Raw genomic sequence first — 12,464 nt, forward strand, 5'->3', positions numbered from 1 at the left:
AAAAAAAAAAAAAAAAAAAAAGAGTTCCTTCTTCCGGGCTTCCCTGGTGGCGCAGTGGTTGAGAGTTCGCCTGCCGATGCAGGGGACACGGGTTCGTGCCCCGGTCCGGGAGGATCCCACATGCCGCGGAGCGGCTGGGCCCGTAAGCCATGGCCGCTGGGCCTGCGCGTCCAGAGCCTGTGCTCCACAACGGGAGAGGCCACAACAGTGAGAGGCCCGCAAAAAAAAAAAAAAAAAAAAAAAGAAACAAAAAAGATTTCCTTCTTACTGATGCTTCGTTCTTTCTTTTGTGATGTGAGGATGGAGCCTGGGGATGCCTCTTGCTTGGGGGAATATACCATCACCCTTGGAAGGATGGCTCTTCCATCCCTGGCCTCCTTACAATGTAAGAGGTGAGGGGGCCAGCCGGCACGGGTAGAGCAAGGTATGGTACAGGGGCAGCCTAGTCACGCTGTTGTGGTGTTAGCCACTGGGGAATGGGAGCTTTCTCCACTCCTTGGACCCAATCAAGGTGATGGTAGGTAGCTGCTCGAGGTCTCCCTCACAATAGACCATCACCTTTAAAACTACACTGCCTATTCGCTGCCACCCTTAGGTGCCTTTTCCTTCCTTCACGTCCATGGAACAACGAGAGTTAAATGATTCATAAGCACTGCCCTTCAGAAAGCTCTAAAATCCCCTTCATAGCATTGCTTCTACACTCGCTTCTACATGATAATAAAATGAAAAAGAAAATTTGCTTATTAAGATTAAAAATATTTCAGTTATCTGATATGTTTCAGCTTTAATTGATAACAAAACACAAATTGCTCATCTGAACTTCTCATTACAGCAACGGACTCACTGGGAAATTTACTACCTGACATCAGAGAAAACGTTAAAGATAACACAAGCCCAGTGACTCTGTGATCCTGTGACCCAGCGGTCTATTTTTTAAAGTCATGAATTATCCATAGAACATTCATATTAACGGTCCTATCAAGAGCACTGGCTCCTTTTTTTTTATTAATTAATTTATTTTATTTATTTATTTTTGTCTGCGGTGGGTCTTCGTTGCTACTCGTGGGCTTTCTCTAGTTGTGGCAAGTGGGGGCTACTCTTCACTGCGGTGTGTGGGCTTCTCATTGCGGTGACTTCTCTTGTTGCAGATCATGGGCTCTAGCCACGCGGGCTTCAGTAGCTGTGGCTCGCGAGCTCTAGAGCGCAGGCTCAGTAGTTGTGGCGCACGGGCTTCGCTGCTCTGTGGCATGTGGGATCTTCCCAGACCAGGGCTCGAACCCGTGTCCCCTGCATTGGCAGGCGGATTCTTAACCACTGCGCCACCAGGGAAGCCCAAGAGCACTGGTTCTTAAACTGTCTCAATACATGGTCTCTAAGCTTGGAGAATATTATGGGGATGGTATATGTGGGAGGAATCAGAAGCCACGGAATATGCACCAAGGGAAAGAGGTAGCTGGTAGTAGCCGGAGAAAGCGAGATGTGACGTGAGGGCTTCAACAAGGGCTTGCTGGCCACCTGGGGCTTTGCTCGGGCCAGATGGAATGAGGAACAGGGCGTCCAGAAAAGAAGTTAGACTTTCAACAGCTCCGTTGCTGTCGTTGCGTTGTACGTCTTGTACCATCCCCACCATCAACACCACTATGGCCACCACCACCGGCACCATCAACACCTCCACCATCATCACCACCAACACCAATGGACAAGCTTCCAGGCAAAGGCCAAGGCATGCAGCAAAATGCAATGATGCTTCACAGAAAAGAGTCACTGGAAATGTTCACTGTGTACATGGAGGGGGTAGAGGTCACGGCTATTTATCTTATCATACTGCACTAAAATGTTGGGGGAGAGAGTTGACAGCCAGTGAGGGAAAGCCCGGGGACCAGGCCCCTCTGGAGTGTGGAGAGGGTGCAACTGTGGAGTGAACCTTCCACAGCGATAACCATCATGAATCTCTCCTCTCTGAGGCAACATCCCAGAGAAGGAAGAGCCGTGGAGAGCCTCAAGAAAGTGAGAACCCCGAACAGAGGCTGGCCCCTCCGGTCAGACGTCCGCACGGCGCAGGGAGCCGGGCACTCACCATTACTGCTGTTGTCATCCACCAGGATGATCTCCTTGAGCAGGTGCGGAGGTGTGCGCTCGATGGCTGAGTGGATGGAGCGCAGCAGCACGGAGAGTGCTTCGTTGACAAAGATGAACACGATGCTCACCTCTGGGAGGCTGCTGGGGAATGAGAGGTTGCGGCACCTGGAAAGAAGAGCAGCCGGGCACTTAGATCTGTCACTGACTTGGCTGGGGTCACCCCGGGTGCTGGCCCGCCCACGTCTTGGCTCCAGCTTTGCTGGAGGACTCGGGAGTCCAGATTCTTCCCAGGGTCTTTTTCTTGATATACTTAAGATAAGCCCTAAGTGTACAGCAGACAGGCCCTCAACCACTGAAACCAGTTTGCCCCACTACAGAGTCTGAATTTGTCAGTGACTCCCCCAGCTGAACAGTTGTACCGTTAGTGCAGGGCCCGGAACCCGGCAGGCAGTCACTGAGTGTTTATTGGAAGAATGACTCCATATTTCTAAATCCAGGAGGATGGGAAATGCAACCAATGAAAGTCTTAGTTTTTCCAAAATGGCATCCAGTACTTAAGTGAGGCCAGACCTTAGATGACCTGCCTCAGGAGAAAAATATGTCTCCTTCCAGAGGCTCCTACTGCCAGAATCCACTCTGCCTCATTCCAGAAATCACACTGCCTGGGGCCTCTCCCACCTCTCACTTATCTCAGGGATTCAGCCTCCAGAAAAGGTTGAAGCCAGAGTCAGAGGCTCAACACACTAGAGGACTGGAAGGACACTTCCAACCTCACTTCACAGATGAAGACACTAAGGCTCGGATAGGCTAGGTCCCCGCCATGTGTCCGCTGTCAAGATGGCATCTCAACTCTGGTCTTCTTACATCTACACCAGGGTTCTTCCTTCAGGGAGAAGTGGTCAGGGGAGAGACTGCCTCTAACTGTCCATTGCCTCCCTAGCTCCACTGAAACCCTAAAGCCATTTGGAGGTCTCTTATCCAAAGGACAGGAGGCAAGATCATAAAAGTCTGCGTGCCATTCTCCATGGGAGGAGGAACATGCAACCCTAAAATCAGATCCCATCTAGAGGCCAGGCCATAAGAAGTGCCACGGTTCCCAAGGGCATGTCAATTCCTTCCGTTGCAAACGTTGCCTTTATGGGTAGGAAATCATTGCTGGTGCCCTTCTCTGGCTGAAACTAAATACTGTTTCAGAAGGCACTGAGCTCCCATCTTCAGGATACTTGAATGAAAGGAGAGAGCAGCAACTGTAGCCCTGTCCCAGGTCCTGGGCTCAGAAAAGAGGCAGCCTGCTCCCAGGGAGAGGTTTGATCAGGCCACTGATGGTTCCAGGGGTTCAAGGCTGGTGACCATGTTGCATTGCTCCAAAGTGGGAGGTGCAGCCAGGTGAGAACATGCAATAATGAGCATAATAGCGCAGGGCTTCTGCTCGTCAGTAATTAAAGTGCTGCAGGATAGGGACGGGTCTGTTCTTCCTTAATGAGGAAGGCTACAGGATAACCAGCACTGAGCAATTTTAGAGAAATCACAGTGGGGTCCCAGCCTGCTTAAGAGCAGGAGATTAATAAACTAAAATCACTGTCTCTATGGTTACCAGAAATTTACAGAAACTTCTCCTATTCTATTTCCAGCTCTCCTTTTCTCTCACCAAAGATAGGTGGGGGAAGGGAAAGAATCAAGCGTTTACCCAAATCTGCTTCATACTTAGAATTTGAGGAAAGCCATCAGGTTAACAGATTGGTGTAGACTTCATTCATTGTTGTATTTAATGGAATAGATATTTATTGAGTTTCTTCCATGAGATAGGTAGTGCACTGAGGGTACAGCAGGACATGGACAAAGGGCCTGTCCTCATGGAGCTTATGCTTTGATGGGGGAAGCAGGCGAACATGGAAGCAAACAAATGATACAACTTCCTATAAGTGCTGAGATGAAAAGTAATGCGGGGTTGGCGGATAGCGTGATGCCCTGGCAGCTGTTCTAGAAGGAGTGCTTAGGGAAGGGCTCTGTGAGGGGAGAGGTCTGACCAGAAACTCACATGGCACACCACAGTGAGCTGTGCAAAGGCCAGTGGGGCGAAGGGAACCGTGCTGTGACTGGAGAGGAGGTGATGGAGGGATCCAGCTCATGGAAGTGCAGCAAAGGGCAGGAGGAGATGAGGAGGTGGAGGGAGGGACTTAAATGAGGGAGAAACTGGAACGACTCCTTAAGCTTAACAGACCCTTTCCAAAAATTTCTTGTTGTTGTGAACAGTATTGTGATAACAGAAATTAAAAGGCTGCTGGTTAACAGTCAAACAATGCTTCTGGCTAGTGCTTATTTATGGTTATCAAGACCAGCAGCTGGCCTTTCCTTAAGCATGGAGACTGACAGAAGTATTAACATGCAACCTACTTGCTAACTGCAGTTTAAAAATAATCCTTTAGGGCTTCCCTGGTGGCGCAGTGGTTGAGAGTCCGCCTGCCGATGCAGGGGACACGGGTTCGTGCCCCGGTCCGGGAGGATCCCACATGCCACGGAGCGGCTGGGCCCGTGAGCCATGGCCGCTGAGCCTGTGCGTCCGGATCCTGTGCTCCGCAACGGGAGAGACCACAACAGTGAGAGGCCCGCGTACCGCAAAAAAAAAAAAAAATCCTTTATATGGTCAGACTACTAGCACATGACCTTTATTTTTCTTTTATGAAAGTGTAATGAACAGCTCCTAATAAGGTCAACATATCAGTACACTGTCAGTTCACTGTCCGCCCCACTAACTCCACCAGCATGAAGACTGTGACCCTACGTCTGTCCCCACTTTTCCAGGGGTTTCCTCTGAGTTCTCAGAGCCTCGCTATCTGAAGCTTCTGGTGGTTCTCAAGTCTTTTCCAGGGTTAGGGGTTAACTGCCTTCTCCTCCTCTCTTCCCTTCTTAATTCTCAGCCTAACCACTCCATTTCCGCCTTCCAAGGAGACCAAGTTGAACGTCTCCCAGTAACGGGCCACGGCGTCCTGATGGCTTGAGCAGCTGCTGGGTCTAGGGTCTGTCTCCTGAAGATCTTTCTGCGAGCAGAGTGGAAACGTTACTTTTGTTTTACAAGCTAAACTCTGCTGATCACTATTTTCGCATGAAAGACTCTTTCGAACAAGGTTGTTACTTAACAGCCCTTTTGAACAGAGCACCTAGGAGAGTGCGTCACGTGTGCGTGTGTTTATTGCCTGTCTCCCTCTACTATAATGACCCTCCCTGAGAGCAGGGACTTTATTTTGCTACTGTGCTAGGTCCCAACCTTAAGCCAGGGTGTGGCATATAGTAGGTTTTTGGAATTGAACAAAACTAACAGGTTTATTTATTTTATCCATGCATACTTCGGAGATATTGTGGGTTCGGTTCCAGAACACTGAAATAAGGTAAATACTGCAATACAGTGAGTCCCATAAATATTTTGGTTTCCCAGTGCATTTAAAATTATGTTTCTACTACACCGCAGTGTATTAAGTGTACAATAGCATTATGTCCAAAAAGACCAATGTACATGCCTTAATTAAAAATATTTTATTGCTAAAAAACGCTAAGCATCATTTGACAACACAAACCTTCAATCTGTAGAAAATGCAGTGTCTGCGAAGTGCAGTAAAGTGAAATACAGTAAGACAAGGTATGCCTGCATAAGGCCTAAATTTCACATGCGTGCCACTGATCTCAGCACGCTCTTTTCATACAAACCTCCTCCCTCTGAAGGAGAGTCAGGTCCTCTCCCAACAGCAGGCCCTTCCTCTTCCACCCTCCCTCCCCTGGATTTGTGGCCCCAACTGCTCACTTTCAGTCTCCAGCAGGCTCTCAGTTCCTTTGCACTGTAATTAAGTGATCCCTCCAGGCCAAATGTCCTGACCTCCTAAAATTCTTCCTTCCTCCCCTTCTCTCCTGGGAGCCACTCAGGGCCCTCCCAGGAACAGCCAGGTGCTTTTTCTCCACACCTCATGGCATCTAACCTAAACCTGGGTCTGCGTGAGCAGGCAGGTGAAGGGTAGGCAGGTTAAGAAAGACGAGGTGGGATAGTTTATAGGGAGAGAACACTGCAGGGGAGGGGGACGAATAGAGCCACCCAGATGCTGACCCAGCTGTGCCCCGACTTGCTGCGTAATCCTGGGCAAGCCACTTTCCTGCTCTCCATATCTTGTCACAGATTAAGGGAGGTAGAAGCAATGATCAGAGGTGTCTTCTCTGTACAGTTCAGGATCTTCTATCTCACATGTGGTGAATGGAAGATGTCTCACTAAAGAAATAGCTTGCAAACTTTCTCTCCCTCCTAGCCAGTGCCTGGTCGTCACCAAATGCCACAAGACACATACATCCCCTTACCACTGTTGTGACTAGGCAGGGTGACCAGCTTCATCCTGGTCTGCCCAGGATTCTCCCAGTTTCAACACTGAGAGTCCCAAGCACACTGGGATGGGTTGGTCATCCTATGACTAGACCACAGCTTCCTGATGGTTGGGACAGATCTTGTTCATGACTTCATGCCCTCTGCCGGGCACCGTTCCTGGCCATCAACAGGCATTCAGCCTGCATCTCTTGAATGAACTGATAGCATCCTTTTCAAAGTCCCCAACACACACACATTCACACAGTGTGATTGCAACCTTTGTTTCAACATTAAAGCAGAACTTATGTGGCTGAGAGGAGAGGCCAAAAGAGGGAAGAACAGCACGTCAGGTGAGATGTCTGCATACCTGCCGGTCACACTCACCATCATCACTGCCGGATACTGAACTCAGGACAGAAGCCTGCCTGCAGCGGGGCAGCCCAAGGCCTTCCAAAGAAACACACGTCCAAGAGGGTTGCTCCAGACCCAAGCCCAGCAATTTCTGTTCCCGAGTCCAGCCACTTCACCCACAAACCAGCACCAGCCTCTGCCCGAGGGCTGTGCCTCTCATATTCACACACGGAGATGTTCTCCCCCAGCACCTGCATCCTCCTGGGTCTGGCCAGCACAGCCTTTGCTCCCAGCCTGCTGTCCCCACCTGCTCTGGTGTCTGCCTCTGTCCTCCCCTTTTCCGCTTGCCTCTCCAGAGAAGGGCCAGGGGACGTGAGAATCAGAGGAACCACCAGGTGTAACTGGCCCTTCTCTACTTGTGCTCCTTAAGAAAGCCTGACTGTACCAGACCGGTCCCTTACACATTTTGAGAAGAGGTACACTCTCCTGTAAAATTAACCATAAAAGTTCCCTTTTTATTTTACTCTTGTTCAAAGTTGAGCCATTTTCCACTAGAGATAAAAACAAGGCATTTCTGAGAGGGGAGTACTATGGCTGTCTAATAAGCCGGGACGGATGGTCATGATAAAGTCAACTACATCCATCTCTGCACACAGAGGTGGTGTGGGTATGGAAGCGGCTATGTAGGGAGCCTCCCAGCAGAGCTCCCTGACGCGATTTGGAGCTGTTTATGAGGCAAGTTTATATCAAAAGCCTTAGCGCTGCCACTACCCATGAGAGGCAGGGAAGCAGCAGCAGACTAAGGAAGGCCGAGCCAGGCGCTCTGCCACTGGGTACCGACCGGGGCAGCAGCCAGACACCCCCATATTGGACCGATGGATTCTCCCCTCCCTGTGACCTCGGCAAATCTACGAGCTCCCGGTCCATCAGAGCATGACTCATGGAGGCTGCCTGACCTCTTCCAGAGCGAAGATCAGAGTAGAATGTGAGCTGTGGTCTGCCGGCCAATGTGCACAGGGAACCAGGTCCAACTATGCCTGGATCCTGGGAGTGGAGGAGGGACCGCCCTGGACCAAACAGAGAGAAGACGACACTCCCAGGTACCCACTCCCTTGAGTGCCCGGAGCCCCTCTTTCTTCCCAGGTTTCTCCTAGAGAGGCTCTACCCTGTACCCGTGGTCAGCACACAAGGGCTCAGTACCGTTAACCACCTAGAGCATAAACCCTGGGATCAGCAGTGCCTCTTTGTCCCTTACAGCTATCTGTGTCCTCACCCTGGCCTCCACCCTTCTACCTGTACCCACAGGACTTGCTTGATTGTCCTCTGGCCTCACTTGGGCACACTTCTGGCTTCTTCCAGAACTCTCCAGATTAGATAGGCTCCCAGCCTGCCCGCGACCGGTCTGTTGGGCTTAATGAGAGCCGAGGATGAGGGCAATATGGGGGTTCTCACTGGGCACGAGTGCAGTCGAGACTTCCACTCCCTGTGCCTGGCATCTCTATCACCACAACCTCTGGAGCTCAGAGACTGCACGGTACAGCTACCCCTACTGCCCAGAGACTCCTCACAGAATATCTGGAAGTGACAACAGTACTGATTTCCATTAACTGAGTGCTTATGAGTTGCCATAAACCGCGCTAAGAGATATACAGATGTGTTTACTCTTTTATCCCCGCTCTGAACTTTATTCCTTCCTACAGTCTTACATGGTAAACATTTTATCCCCGTTTTACAGATGAGGGAAATAGGGCTGAGGCAGTAAGTTATCTTCCAGGGCTTACACCTGGGCTCATTTGCCTCCAAAGCCAGTACTCATAGTCTCCGCTAAACTAGGGTCCGTACCTTCTTTCCACACCCACCCAGAGATTCATCTGTCCAGACACTGGTGTTGTGATAACCCAAAGACCTGGTGGAGGGAGGGGCAAAATGGAAGTCACTCCAGGTCAACTCTGATGAAAGATGGGGCAGATGTAGTGTGTCTACTAGGATGATGTGGACTAACATGATAAAATACTACTGGGCACGTGAAGCCTAAAACTGTCTTCTTGTCCCATTGCTCCCATTGAGATAAACCCTCCCCACATATACTCCTTGTATGAAGCTGTCTGTGTCCTCTGCCAGGTGGCCTCACCATTCCGCCCACAACTCATGGGACCAGAGACTGCTTCCTGAGCCCCAAGTAGCTATCGACGGGCTGGCGGTCAGTGTACAGAGCAGTGTAGCCCAGGAGCTCTTATAGCCGATCTCATAATATTGAAGAAGGACCAGCAGTCCTATCAAGCCCTTTCTCATGGGGAGGTTGAACATGAGGTACCCTAAGAAGACGGAAGCAGAACTGATGGGGGAGGAAACAGAACACTGTCACTGAGTGAGCCGCAGATGTGGGCAGCCACTGTTAGAGACACGGCACTCGAAGAGATGAACAGAGAGGATGCAGACTCGAGCCTGTCCAGGATGTCCTGAGCCACGCTGCCCTCCTCCAGAGCCTGGATATGTGGCTTCTGCTGGTGTGATTATGTGACTGCGTAGACACTGGCCTACAAAGAATCCCAGCCATCTGTGGTCATCTGAGTGAGTTGAGTGCCTTCTTCCATGAGAGCACACCTACCCTAGCGAAGAAAGACCCACTGCACTTCCTGGACTGGGATCGGATCCCCCTGTTAGACTCTCACAGCCTCTTTCATTTTTCTTATATGCTATGGCAACGTGTTTTTACGTGGTTATTTAACAGACGTCAGTGTCTCCATTCAACTACAAACTGCATGAGGTCAACACCATATCTGCTTTGCTCACCAGGTCCCCCTTGTGCCTCACACAGTGTCCAGCACAGAGTACAAACTCAGAAGGCACCGGCTATCTGGCTGAACGAACAAATGAATAAATGCTCGAATAGCAGACAGTAGAATGAATGCAGGCCCGGGAAAGCTTTGTGGGTGGGAATCCCACTGCGGCCTGACAGAATGGGAATCACGGAGTTGAACACATACTCCCTGCCTGACCACAACAATAAGCCCAGATCATCCACTAAGCCAGATGGTACATGGAGCTAGTGGGGCTACCCAGTGTAGTCAGGGGCTTCGGGGGCCTGGCAGGAGGCCACGTCTGGCTCAGATGTGGAGGAGACAATGGACATCTGAGAAGAGGAGTTTTCACAGTCTGCAAGGCAAAAGAAATGGGCCACAGCCTGATCCTGGAAGAGCATCTGACACCGGAATCACTACAGGTAAACTTCTAAGTAGATGTGATAATCAAAATGTCTAGCTTTCAACCAGAGGCAGAAGTTCTGCAAGGGGACTCTGTTGATTTAGAGAAAGGATCTGCTATGTCAAATGTAGATTGTAAGGGGAACAAGAGAGAAATGAATCAATTAAAATGTAAACAGCCAACGGGAAGCAGGGGGACCATTTGTTCCTGAAACATCTTATTAGAAATCCAGGGAAAATGGGGTCCCTGGGACTACACGGACAGCCACCCAGGGAATAAAAGTCAGCTGGCTCTGGTGGAAAAATCACACAAAGGACCGAGCATCTCCTTGTGGGAAGTCTGTGGGTGAGCAGGCCAGGCCAGTGGCAAGGACAGCTGAGGAACGTGGGGTAAAGGGAAGGCAGGCCCGACAGGTGGGAAAAAGGAGGACGGGGCGTCTTTGCTCTCCAGCAGAGCCTTGCTCCGGCCTCTGATGCCCAGAACTCTGGTGCTGGGGAGAAATCACTCTGTCCTCCACTGCCTACCTGGCCCTCCTCACCTAGCACCAGGGTGGGAGGCCTGTCCCGTGTGGCTCCTTGTGCACTTTGTGGTGTTTCTGGTAAAGTCATGACCATGTCCCCCAGGCCATCTCTTTTACAAATCAGAGATACAGATAAAATGTAGCAAAAAGTTAAACAGCAGTTACTATGATGTGAGGCAATGTTCTAAGAGCTCTATGTATATTACACATTCAATCTTTGTATTACCATCTCTAATTTACAGATAGGAAAACCAAGACACAGAGAGGCTAGGTAACTTGCTGGAGGTCAACCAGCTCTGTAAGTGACAGACCTGGCCTTGGATCCCAGGGAATTGGGTTCTACATATCACTCTATAATCTAGCAAAAACTTCATCTGTTTGTCATGTTACTCAGCTCTTCTCCTGAGTCGTTCTCCTCTAAACATATGCCACTTTCTCTATATCCCATGAAATCCAATTCTGCAGCTGTGATCTGAGTAAAACAAAACTACTGCCTCCCCATTTTAAGGCATTAATACAGCTCAAGATTACATCATCTTTAAGAACAACTATGTGATACTATTGGCCCATGATATGTTTAATTAACTAAGATTCAGAAGCATTTTCCCAGATTGCTCCAGTTAAGAAGTATTTCTCCCTATGTTTGTGTAGTCAGCAATTTTTTTTTTTTTTTTTTCTTTTTTTGCGGTACGCGGGCCTCTCACTGTTGTGGTCTCTCCCGTTGCGGAGCACAGGCTCCGGACGCGCAGGCTCAGTGGCCATGGCTCACGGGCCCAGCCGCTCTGCGGCACGTGGGATCTTCCCGGACCGGGGCACGAACCCGTGTCCCCTGCATCGGCAGGTGGACTCTCAACCACTGTGCCACCAGGGAAGCCCTAGTCAGAATTTTTGATGCAACAGCAGAACCATTACCCAGGGTGTTGATTTTACCTCCTTTGTCCTGAGGCTGCCCTCATGGAAGTCTCATCTTTCAAAGACTTCTGGGTCATCTCCAAAGAGCCAAAATCCCAAACTAGAAAAGCTCCCCTAGGCAGGGCGGGGCAAGGGGCCTGAGTAGTGTCCTGGAGACACAGACACAGGTAAAAATACTGGCTCTGCAACACACCACTGGTGGGAGCTTGACCAAGTTTCTTAACCTTGCAAATATTCAGTATTCTCCTATATAAAATGGAAATAATAATAACTACCCCAGAGAGACGAGAGGATAAAGTTAAAGGACAACATAGACATTAAGCAGTTTGCACAGTGCCTGCCACGTTAAGTGAGCAAGTGGCGGCTCTTGGTGTAAATCCTTAGCCCCAGCGTAGGAACCCCCAGATGATCCAGCAATCATGTCCCAGCTCCTCACCTGAAAACGCCCCCCTTCCCTGCCAGGACCAGATATATAATTTGTAGTGCAAAAGGAAAATATGGTGGCCCCTGCTGAAAAATTATTAAGAATTTTAGCACAGCAACAGCAGATCATTAAACCAAGCGCAGAGCCCTTCTAGCCTTTTCAGGATCCTGTGCAAAAGGGGCCCACTGTATAGTGTCCTGATACTAATACTGCCGCTGTAAACAAGTCCTGCAAACTTGGTGACTTCAGATAACACAAATCTGTTATCCTCTGGTTCTGGAGGCCAGAAGTCTGACAAAGGTCTCACTGGGCTAAAATCAAAGTATCAGCAGAACTGCACTCCTTTCTGTAGGTTCTAGGTGATAATCTGTTAGATACTGTTCTTGCCGTTTTCAGTATCTAAAGGCTGCCCACATTCATGGCTCTTTTCCATCTTCAAAGCCAGCAATGGCTGGTTGAGTCCTTCTCACATAGCCATCTCTCTGGCTTATTCTTCCACTTTCAAGTGCCCTGTGATTACATTGGGTCGAACCAGAGAATTCAGGATGATCTCCTTATTTTAGCTAGCTGATCACCTGCAACCTTAATTCTCCTTTGTCGTGTAACACCCATATTCACACACCTGCAACCTC

General features: G+C 49.6%; 1 protein-coding gene across 1 annotated transcript in view; it reads right to left on the minus strand.

Moving 5' to 3' along the window:
* Positions 1-12,464, minus strand: part of GALNT18 (polypeptide N-acetylgalactosaminyltransferase 18) — a 347,432-nt gene that overhangs the window by 162,183 nt on the left and 172,785 nt on the right. Inside the window, exon 3 of the mRNA XM_029207628.1 lies at positions 2,078-2,244. Coding sequence (XP_029063461.1) covers positions 2,078-2,244 — 167 coding nt within the window. The remainder of the gene's footprint in view (positions 1-2,077; positions 2,245-12,464) is intronic.

This window comes from Monodon monoceros, unplaced genomic scaffold, assembly GCF_005190385.1.
Source record: "Monodon monoceros isolate NGI ecotype Baffin Bay Population unplaced genomic scaffold, NGI_Narwhal_1 Super_Scaffold_7, whole genome shotgun sequence".
In the NCBI taxonomy this organism is placed as follows: Eukaryota; Metazoa; Chordata; class Mammalia; order Artiodactyla; family Monodontidae; genus Monodon; species Monodon monoceros.